At 25.5% G+C, this 12,207-nt stretch overlaps 1 protein-coding gene across 1 annotated transcript; it reads right to left on the bottom strand.

Moving 5' to 3' along the window:
* Positions 1–1,621: 1,621 nt before the first annotated feature.
* On the bottom strand, positions 1,622–5,949 carry LOC114939261 (uncharacterized). Its single transcript, XM_029313537.2, has 8 exons — positions 5,658–5,949; positions 4,308–4,649; positions 3,783–4,221; positions 3,438–3,568; positions 3,245–3,338; positions 2,937–3,056; positions 2,312–2,651; positions 1,622–2,003 (listed from the first exon to the last, which is right to left on the bottom strand). Exons 1-8 carry the CDS (start codon positions 5,813–5,815, stop codon positions 1,813–1,815), a joined length of 1,815 nt encoding a protein of 604 aa, XP_029169370.2. The 5' UTR covers positions 5,816–5,949; the 3' UTR covers positions 1,622–1,812.
* Between the last annotated feature and the right edge of the window lie 6,258 nt (positions 5,950–12,207).

Genomic DNA, 12,207 nt, shown 5'->3' with positions numbered 1-12,207 from the left:
AAATATTACATTGTACTTATATTGTCATTATATCCCAAGAAAGCACTGACTTATCAATATATCAATGTGCTATTTAGTATATAATTACAATACAACTACAATGTAATAATGTAATATATGTTATATTAAAATGTTACATCTATGAGTGGGAAATTACAACTAACATGGATGTTACACGTAACGTGCACGTTATATTATCTGTTATATTCCGTTTAATTATAGCAATGTAACAATTATATATCGACGTTTGCTGGGTCGTAACTCGTCTAAGAGTCTTGACGTGTTGTCGAACCGACACTATATTCGTTCTTGACATCTTAAAATTATAATTTTGTTTTAATTTCACAAGTATGTTTCGCTTTTTTTTTATTATTTTGTAATATTGTTAAGTAATTTTTTGAAGTAATTTTTTTTATTATATTAATCTCTGTACTGTATTTCTTCTCTATGTATATCTAGATCACTTGATAAGGACTCAAAGAAGAGTTGAAACGTTAATTGTGATTTAATAAATAATATTTGCCAGTACGGTCGAAAGAAGAGTTTTATTTTTTTATATATAAGTAATGTAATCATTATTATAAGTAGTCTTCTTTTAGAAGAACTTTTTTTTTGCGAAAACTTTAAGAATTTCTTGATGTTTAAAGAGTCTTTCAAATAATGCATATCCGTTTTAGATCTTTCAAGATCTTTGAAAAAATGGATAGATAAAATGAGAAATGTAACATAAGTTATACATATAATCTTACGGTAAATGTGTTTGTAGTTTTGTCTAATCTGTAGAAAAGTGATCAAAATTTGCCTCAAAAAGATCAAAATATGTCATTTTTTAATTTGGTTAGTGACAATTTTATTTCAATTATTTAATGACATGTATTATTTATTTTTATAATTATTTTTATTGGAAACTAAGAAATCACTTCAAAATTAAACACTCTAAAAATTTGGCATAGCGATATCGATGTAATTTAAATATTAAAAGAAAAAGTTAATTTTTTATTCAAAAAAATCTTCAATTTTAATTAAGTCAAATGTACACCTACATATAAAGGAGATATAGGCAAATGACATATGTATGTCTCATTGCTATATCAAACATTGAGACATTGCCCATATCAAATAATTATATAATTTTTTTGAAAGTAATTTTCAACAGTTAATTAAAGTTTTTCAGCAAATTTAATCCAATATATATGAATATATATATAAAAATTTCCAAAATATTTTATAAAATTGTACCAATTTTCTTTTTCAAAGTTAATATATTTAAAAACAATTAGAATTACACAAAATTATAATATTAAAATGATAAATTATATAATAATTGTAGTTGTGTGTACATATATGTGTAAAAAAGACTCTTAAGTTGTTTACACAAAATATTATAATTTATTTATTACAAAAATATTTAGAAAGATATACATATAATAAGAATAATCTAAATATACTTGTCATTTTAAAATCATTATACTACTTAGATAACGTAAGAGAGAAAAAATTGTTTGCTTGAATAAATGAATAAATGAAATTACATTTATAACTATATATTGTAATTAGCAATTTTATTCTAACTATGATATTATTTCTAATATAATTTTCTAAAATTTACTAACTCGTTACGCAAGGATGCCCAAAATCTTAATGCTTTTTTTTTTGATATTACTATTGTATTATAATAATTTTAATTTACTATAACATTTACGCGCTCTAATTACTCAGCGCGAAATGATAGTCAATTCGACGTCAATTCGATGTTGAATCGACGACGAATTGGTCGATTCGATGTTGAGGCGACGTCGATTCGACGAATCGTTATTTGTTAGTAATGCACTGCTGCTTATAAGTAGCCACATTTTTACCATGTCGGGTGGCAATTTTAGCGGTATCATGTGGATAAAGTTTTGCCAACATTTTATTTGGCACGTAATGTGTGCCTTTGAATTGGTTAAAATATCGACCTATTTCACTATTTTCGATCCATGCAAATGTCAGAGTCAGGGCGTCTAAATTAAAAAAACGCGATTAAAAAATAAATTAATGATTACTAAAATTAAATAATGAAACAAAAATACATCTCATAAATAAAATATAATGACTAAAATAAATAAAATAACTAAAATAATAAAGAAAATATAATAACAACTCATAAATAAAATATAATGACTAAAATAAATAAAATAACTAAAATAATAAAGAAAATATAATAAAAAAAACATATATATACATATATTTTTTGTGTATAAAGAGATAAGCTGGCATATTGAACAAAGATAAAAATTAAAAATCAATAGGCTTTTAATAATATTCATACCTTCATTTACACAACACATTTCATTATTTTCCGTAAGAATTATGTAATGTATAAGGTCATCTGGATCTCCCAAATTACAACAAGTGTTGAAGTGCATACGAGAGTACATTGTTTCATTTTTCACAAACGTAATTTTGTGTTTATTAATGTACCATCCGACTATTACACCGGCAGTATTGGTTTTATGTTTACGTTTATTAGTGTCATTATATTCACCTTTACACTCATGTACTACGATAGTGTGATAACATTCACCTTTACACTCATGTACTACGATCATTCCAATCACAAATTTCGGTTTTTCATCTATCTGTCTTTCTATATCAGAGTAAACTATACTCTGAGAAATGTAATATTAAATTTTAAATAATATTTCCTTTAAAGTAATTTATAAATAAACATTCAGAGCAAGTTCAATTACAGCTAATTCAATTAGAGATATAATTTATAAAGGAATATAAATAATAACGATTTGTGCACAGTTATACGTATATGTTATGAAAGAGAATTTAAAACTTGTATTGATATTATTTTACACACACATATATATATATATATATATATATATATATATATATTATATTGACATATATATATTAACGTAGTATGAATAGTATTTACACACCTCTTGGTTACTCCTTTCATGAATGGATTCTCTATAATTACGTATTTCACGTGGTGTTTGCATGAAAGTATTATTGTAATAGGGTGGATCCTCAAATACACGTAGTATTAGTAGTAGTAACTTAAAAATAAAAAGATTGTGAAATTACGTAAGAACAAAGTTATGATTACAAAAGAAGAAAACGAGAAATGTATATTCTCTCCATCTTATAAAGTGTGTTTGTATAACTCGTATTTTTGCCAAAATTACAAATTTATTAATTAAAAAGTGTCAAAATTAATATTAATTATATACAAATAATTACCAACCTCATCAATTGGAATTATAGAATATTCGCTACGACAAATGTAGCGATGAATACATATGTTAATACACCTTACATTTTGTAAGCTGTTCGTGGCACTAAAAACAAAATGTAATATATGTGCATTGGTGTATGTGCGTGTGTGTAATAATAAAATTCAGATAATTCCTAATTTAATATTAATATATATTACTTACTAATCGGGTTTCCAATATATTATTAGTGCTAAATTATTTGTTCTTATATCGCATCGTAAACCAAGTCTTCTGGCCACACTGTGATATATTATTGAGAAAATTACGTTTCGACCACATTTATTTTCTACGACCTATTTAAAAAATTACGAGAATTAAGTAAAGAAAGAAAAGAAGAGAGGAAGAGAGAGAGAGAGAGAGAGAGAGAGAGAGAGAGAAAGAGAGAGAGAGATAGATAGAGAGAGAGAAAGTGTTTTTAAGATATATAACGAGCACATATAAATATGTATATAAGCATAATAATTGAGGAGTCATTATTATCATGTATTTTAATTTATAATAACTTACATTATCTATACAACTGTGTTCCAATTTTTTGTCTTCTGAGTTCATTTGTTGAAAGTTGAAGTCATCAAATAAATATTCCTGAAGTGCATCCATGATCTGGGTTCCTTCTGCTTCGTTCCAATAATTATTGTCGATATTGTTGTTTTCCCAATATAAAAATTTATCGGCGGACGTAGAGAATATTAAATGGTCGGGATATTTGTTCCTTAGCTGATTCAGTACTTTTTGTTTGATATTATTTAATGATGCTTTTATGGACGAGAATAATACTTCTTTTTCAGGCTGAAGCCATTGGGCCACAATAGTAGCCATCCGTTCTATAAGTTGCTTGCTTTGAGGTTTTTTTTTTAATTTTTCCCACTTTGCATTCACCAAACATTGCCTCAGAAAGTGAAACATTTTCTTAAAGCAATATCTTTTGGTTAGATCGCAATCTTTTCTAAAAAAAAGTTCCAAATTAACTGTGCAAAGTTCATTAGTCTCTATAATCTTTATATATAACATTATTGATATATTAAAATCTACCGTAAAAATCGAGTCAGGCAGGTTCTAATTTCATCAATGAGAAAAACAATCATTGTGAGATCACGTGGTCCACTTCTGAATATATTAAAAATATCATTTATTGTATTCATACATTTAACATTGAATACTTCTTCAAAACCTATTAAATTATCTATTGTATCATTGATAGTATAATGTTTATTAATTAGTATAGACACAATTCTTTTTATAAAACGTGCACTATGGATTCCCAATTTTACAAAGTAAAATTTTGTATACTGCTGTTTTAGTTTAGATTTCTCCTGCTCATTTTTTGTACTTTTTTCGAGAAGTTTATACCAGTCCTTATTCGCATTAGGCCATCTAAAATTGAAACAGAAAATATTTTAATAAAGTTTTGAAAATTCCATTATAAACAATGCTATTGTATTATTAATAAAGTTGTGGAATAATACATCTTTTAAAATGCATAATATATAGAAAGTATCGATCAAAATGTCAATCTTCTTGTCTTATTGCAACAAATGCACAACCTTCAAAAAATTTTAGATTATTTATACTAAAACAGTTGACAGAGCAGTATATATATCGTTTGACAATTCTATTATTTAAGGACCTACATTATTTAAGCACTATTTAAAAACAGTTTAAAACTTGGTAAAAAACATTTTTACATGTTTGAAGAACATGATATAACAAAATCAAATTTTTATAATTGCTTTTTTATATTGTGTGAATAATTTATTATCTGTTTTTTGAATGTTTATATACAACTAAATGTTAAAATTGCAAAATTTAATAATTATAAATCAATAATTAATAATTTTTAAACAAATAAGTAAAATATTTAAAATAATTTACTACAATTTGGAGTTATTAAGGATATCAAGTTAAAAATTCACATCATCATTGATTTATATTTTTAAATATTATTTTACAAAACTAATTAATGAAATAGCAACAATAAACTAAAACAATTGAATAAAAATGTGCTAATTAATAAACCTGGCGTTGTAATTTGTATATATAAGTAAATATTTTCTTGTAAAAGTTATTTTTTATTTATGGATACGTTTCGATCTTATTTTTGGATCAATGTGTCTGTCAAAATACATAAAAGTATATAAAAATATAAAAAATATTAAAGTGAAATAAAAAATATTAATTTTATAACTATAAATATTAGTTCAAAACAATAAGTCATGAGGGAACAAATACAAATTGATAATATTCGGAGAATATCTCAAGAGTATATATTGTGTACATTCACAAAACATTTGATAAACATACTACGACTGCAATATTTTTATAATATTCTCTGAACTTTATAGAATTTACATAATCTTTTAAGGTCTCAACAAGCGGAGTTACCTCTGCAAATATTTTTTTCGCCAAAACTTCTTGGATTCGCCTGCCCACTGGAACTGCTTGCACGTGCATCTAAAGTTCACAATATCCTCAATACTTATATTATTGCAGCCAAGAATGATGGTTATCACCTCTTCAGATAATAACTGTATCGAAGCCATTACAATATTTCCGTACAATTAATTTATTGTCTGAACGTATGAAAAATCTACCGTAATACTGTTTTTTTACCGATTGCAGAGAGTACAAATGCAAATCTTATGTTTACTATATAATAGAGAATTCCAAACTATGTCCTATCCTTATTTTCTAACCTGAAAACCCATACTAGCTACAGAATCGAGACTCTTTTATGGTTTCTCCCACCATGAGTTGTCACGTGACTATATGAATCAAAGAAACCACGAAAATGGGAAAGGAAGTTCAATACTTCTATTCGATCTATGCGCCTTTAAGATAGAAAAAGATAGATGAATACGGAATAGCATTAAAGCAGAAAAGCGTCATATTTAAAAAAAAATCGTACTTTTTTATGTTGCAATAAATACGTTTTTGCAATTTGAATATTTTTAAAGATTCGCGTCTAATTTAATATAATAGTCTAAGTTTGTTGTTTTTATTATTACCACTCTTTTGATCGTCTACTTTTGAATCAAAAAAGTGGGAAAAAAATGTGTTCTGTACCTGCCAAAATAAAAAGTTTGATCTTTGTTTCGTACAATTTAAATTCCTGTAAGTTAATTATCCCAAAACATCGTTTTGCACTTAAATACTTTAGCGTTATTTTTGTTCAACATCGCATACATGAAGCTTACATACATTTCTAAGATTTTTAAAGAATTCAAGTAGTTTTATAATATACATATTTATATATATATATATATATATATATATATATATATATATATATACATGAGTAATGTGAACATTTTCATAAGCAGCCTCTTTTTAGAAAAATTTTCCTTCTTTGCGGAAACATTAAAAGTTTTTTGGTTTGAAAGTCTTCAAATAATGCTTGTTTTGATCTTTAGAGATTTTTGAAAAGGATAGGCAAAGAAAATTGTACGCGTAATTGTTTTCAATCGCTAATCAGTAAATAGGAATAATAAATAATCAATCAAACTAGCAAGAAATCAATTTATTAACTATCACGACGATTCGACCATGTGGTTGCAGTCCTTTTAAAGTGAAACACTTATTATACTAATAAACAATTATTTTAAACATAAAAATTACAAAAATTATAAAGATGATAACAAAAAACGCACAAAACTGTCCAAGTGCAGAACTGCAATGATAATATTATTATTTATAATATTACTACTTATTATAAAATTAAATATAAGCAAAATTCACATTTTTTGTCGAAATAAACATTATAACACTTTATGACAAAAAGCAGAAATTAAAAGCGAGAGACAGTAATCAACGTGTCAAACAGCGATGATCGTCAGCAATATATTAAAACTATCAATAAGCTTATTTTATACAACCTTAATTATTTTGTTGTAGATTTTATTTAATCTCTCTGTATCCTTTTGTGAGTTTATGTTATTATTTAGTTTTTTAATGAAAAACATTTCTGACAACTTTTTCTTCTTTACATGTTTTTTAGTATGTAAAATATTAAAACTATTCTAATCGAAATCATATGTTTGCTAATAGCAGAAGGCGAAGTAATATCTAATTTTATATTATTCCGATGTTCTTTAAACCTAGTACTATGATGCCTCTTAGTATGTTTTATATATGTCGCAGAATAATCATTATAAATATTAAGATTAAAACTTTAGTTTGTCATGACAGCAATATATTATAATACAGAGTCGATATTATAAATTATTCATGTGTTAACATACTGAACGTTCGATGATCAAAAACAAAAAGGTAATCAAAATGAATATTTTACAATATAATTTATAATGTATTTAAATAAATATATTTATAATTAGTCTTCTTGATAGTTTGATCGATTTATGTTACATCTCGTTCGCAATCAGAAATATTATCCGTTTTTGTAACTTTTGTCACTCTTAATCTCGTATCGTTTCAATGATTTATTAGCTGAAATTTTGTTTCCGACATAATATTCTAATAATATAAATAATTAGCCTTATTAGACTCTTAGTAGAATTCAGTTTTTGATTTACAAATTGTAATATATCTTGTAAATATGTGTGATACTTTGGAGTTATCGTTTTAAAATAAAGTTATTTTTTAATATTTGTATGAGGTAAGAATACACTTTAATAAATTGTTAGTAATTTTATTTATATTATTATTATGTTAAATTTACTATTCAATTGCGTTACAGATGATTCAGAAACAAATTAAAATGTACGCCCTATTTTGATAATACTTACATTATAATACTTACAATAACAATGGGTATAATTTACAGTACATATACGTGTTTTAATTACTGCGTTTGTGCTTATAGTTAGCCGGCCATTTGTATACCGTATTTGATATTGTTTTTTTCCTCAATTATAGGCATCAAGCGGCATCATGCGGATAAAGTTCTGCCATCATTTTATTTGGTACGTAATGCGTGTCTTCGAATTTACAAAAAAAACGTCCTATTTCGTAATTTTCGACCCATCCAGTTGTTACAGTCAGAGCGTCTAAATTAAAAAAAAATAAGTAAATAAGAAATGAATTAATGATAACTACGATTAAGTAATAAACTGTATCAAGAAATAATAAATAAAATGTAATAAATAAAAATGATAAATAAAATAAACAGAATAACTAAATTAATAAAGAGTCTGGAATAAACCAGAAAAAATAAAATATTTTTTTACATTGCCTATAGAAGAAACGTTTTTGTAATTTAATAAATATATTCTAAAAAAGAGATAAGTTTCAATGATTTTACCTTCATTTATAAAACAAAGTGTGTTTTTTTTAGTAAAAATTATGTAATGTGGTTGTTCATATGTGAATGCTTTCAGAAAATCATGATACGCGTAAGTATTGAAAGGCCTAAGATAGCAGTAGAAGATTATTTTGTGTCCGAATTGGTAACTGTCGCTAATGAATATTTTTTTAAGGCCAAATTTATTTTTGTGCCAACCTATTATTACACCACGAATACCGTTTGTAGATTCATGACTTTTATTTTTATTATGTTTTACGATCATTCCAACTGCAAATTTGATATTATTTGGTCGTCCAATCGACTGATTTAATTTACTAAATTTAAATGCACCCTAGAAATTGTAATATTATTCTTTAAATAATAATTTCTATTATGTAATTTCTAATTGAACTTTTGTAGTAAAATGAATAATAGTGAATTAAATTATAATTCGCCCATAATTGAATATGATATAAGAGAACAAACAATAACATTTATGATTATCAATATATGTATATTAATATTGTATAATGCCGACACATACACGTTTTTCATCCTTGCAAATGAATGATACACTTGATAATAGTATTTCCTTTGGTGGCATCTCCAAAATATTAATTTTCCAAGTAATATTTTCAAATTCAAAAATGTTTTCAACTAACTAGAAGAAATAATAAAATTATAAACATGTATATATACGTAGATGAAGTTGCGATTACGAAAAAAAAAGTGAGAAATGGTATATTTTTTCTAGTTATAAGATGTGTTTCGGAAATTCGTGGTTTCGATGTTGCAAATGCATTAAATAATAAATATTAAAATTAATATAAATCATCTATGAATAATTGCCAACCTCAATAGCTGACATTCTGCAATATTGAGAGTGTTCTGAAAAAGGCATCTTTATAGAAAAATCCGAGAATTTGTCCAAACTTATGTAAAAACAACTTACATTTTCTAAGCTGTTCGTTGCACTGGAAACAATAAAAAGTTACACATCTATACATATATAAATACACATACATACATATACATATATAAACAAGTAAAGTTATATATATATACATACATATATGTAAACATGTGCGTGTGTATATATAATGAAAGTAAAAATGTCGAACAATTTAAATAATTTATAATCTAAATAAAATATACTTACTATTTAGGTTTCCAAAATATACATATTTCATATTGAGTTTTAATTATATCGCACCGTAGACCAAGTCTTTTAGCCACGCTGTGACATATTGTTAATATAATATTTTTTGCCATATATAATTTATCGCCATATTTATTTTCTAAGACTTGTTTCGGAAATTACAATACAAAAATTAATTAGAGGAGGGAGAACTAGTGTTTTTGAAAAAAAAATAGCACAAACTTTTTTTCTAATTTGTAAGAAAAAGTCCATCTTTTGCGAGAATTTTAAAATTTATATACATTTGTTATATATAATGTTGAGTATAACAGCTCAATTAAAATTTATTCGACGTCATAGCATATGTTTTAGTGAACATGTGAAATATTTTGGTAGTAATAAAAAATAAGAGCATGGTATAATATATACTATATTGTTATTTTGAATTGTATATGCATATATACTATTGTAAATATTGATTATATTTGAGAATAATAAAAAACGTATTATTTAGCGATTATTAGAAAAATTACAGATTGTGGCCATATTTTCGGTACGGCTATCACGCACGAGTTTATCTTATCCCTCTCTGAGGAGTTATACTTTTTTAAAGAAGATAAAAAACAGATTTTTTCAAATTTTTTCGAAAATTATGGACAAGTTAAAAAATGTAAATTGACTTTTATTACTATCAAAAAGAATGTTTGTTAATATCTTTTTAATTATTTTTCCCTGCTTTTTAATCTTTATTATTTTAGAGAGATAAAAATAACAATCCATATTCAATTTTTCATTAGAACTTATTAAACAGAATATGATTATTCAAACATATGCGTTACAAATATTGATTCCTTTTGAAACTTTTTTATTTTTTTTTTATTTTCGTAAAATCAACTAATTTTCAAGAAAAAAAAATAAAATTTTATAATTCGTCATCATACGCGAGTTTAGCCTAAACTGAATATATTTATAGCATAATTGACTATAATTATTATGTATTATAATCTGTAATAACTTACATTCTCTGTACAAAACAGTTCCAATTCATCATCGTCTACCTTTTTGTTTAATCGAAAGTCGAATTCACCAAATATATATTCCTGCAGTGTATCCATAATTTGAGTTCCTTCCGCTTCGTCCTAATAATTATCATTAATATTGTTGTTTTCCTAATGGGAAAAATTTTCGGCAGTCGTCCCGAATATTGAATGATCGGGATATTCTTTTTTGAGTAAATTCCGCGCGTTTTGTGCGATAGTATTTAATGATGCTTTTATGCGCAAGTAAAATATATCCTTTTCTGGTTGAAAATATTGAGCCAAAATAGTAGCAGTTTGTTCCATTAGCTGTTGTTCAACTGGTTTTGTTTAAAATCCTCTCCACTTTCCAAACAGCACATGTTTCCTCAAATAATTATACAATCTCATATTGCAATATCTCTTGGTTAGATCGCAATTAGCACTTCTGAAAAAAGAAACAGAACAATAAGTATATTATTTCAGTCTATGATATTCAAAGCACTTAATTTATAGTAAATCATACCGTGAAGATTCGACGGTTGTTAACAAGTATTTAATTTCATCAGAGATGCAAGTGTTCGTTCCGAAATTTGTAGCTATTTGTTTCATTCTATATATGTCATACTCAGGTGCCATTGTATTTTCTAATTGATATTCGTAATCGAAATCTGCTATATGAGTTATCGAATCATTCATGTCATAAAGCTTATCAAGTATTTCAGATATAATATTTTGTGACAGCTTCACACTGTATATTCTTATTTCTGTAAAATTTAAACTTTTATTCATAATTATCAATTGTTCAGGTTCCTTCTCAGATTCCTCTACAGATTTCTCCTCAAATTCCAAAATATCTTTTAGATTTAGCTCATATGTTTATATTTAGATATCTTATCGTAATATTTTTTGCTATTGAGCCATCTAAAATTAGAAGAAAAAATGTTCCAGTTAGAAATGATAGTTGAATCGGCGTCGAATCGACGTCGAATTGATGTCGAATCGGTATTAAATTGGTTAAATCGATATCGATTCGACGTCTTTTCGTTCAATTCTGACTAAGGCTTAAATACAGTTTGGAAGATACATCATCGAAATATCAATCTTCTTGCCTTATTTTAGAAATTGTACAATCTTGAAGAAATTTTAAATTTTAATTAAATATTGCATCAAAAATATACATATTAATGCTAAAGGTAGTAGCAGACAAAGCAATATATTTTATATCTCGTTTTATAACTCTATTATTTAACGATAACCATATACTATTACTTTTACATTCTATATTTATTTATGAAATAATATTTTACAAATTTATTGGAATAATAATAACAATAAAATAAAACATTTCAATATAAATATACTAATTAGAAACCTAATTTATTTATTATTTATGATCGTTTTGGTCCTATCATCGGACCATTCGGTTAAAGTAGAAAAAAGAATAAAACGATAAAAAACAATGATAATTTATATTATAAAGTTTATCAACTGCTGTTAAGGCATGTCCAACAGTCATGCTCACTTCATCCCATATGA

Source organism: Nylanderia fulva, unplaced genomic scaffold (assembly GCF_048542155.1).
Source record: "Nylanderia fulva isolate GAGA-0341 unplaced genomic scaffold, ASM4854215v1 Scaffold87, whole genome shotgun sequence".
NCBI lineage: Eukaryota > Metazoa > Arthropoda > Insecta > Hymenoptera > Formicidae > Nylanderia > Nylanderia fulva.
Note: the sequence above shows the minus strand (reverse complement) of the source record. Positions and strands in the feature narration are given on the sequence as shown.

Bases quoted from the DNA above. Each gene is read 5' to 3' on its own strand.
- LOC114939261 (XM_029313537.2), bottom strand. From the start codon at position 5,815: ATGGCTTCGATACAGTTATTATCTGAAGAGGTGATAACCATCATTCTT. The intron at 4,650-5,657 runs GTAACTCCGCTT...TTTCAATTTTAG, and splicing joins CGAAAAAAATATTTGCAGAG to ATGGCCTAATGCGAATAAGG. The intron at 2,004-2,311 runs GTATGAATATTA...TTTTTAATTTAG, and splicing joins AATGTGTTGTGTAAATGAAG to ACGCCCTGACTCTGACATTT.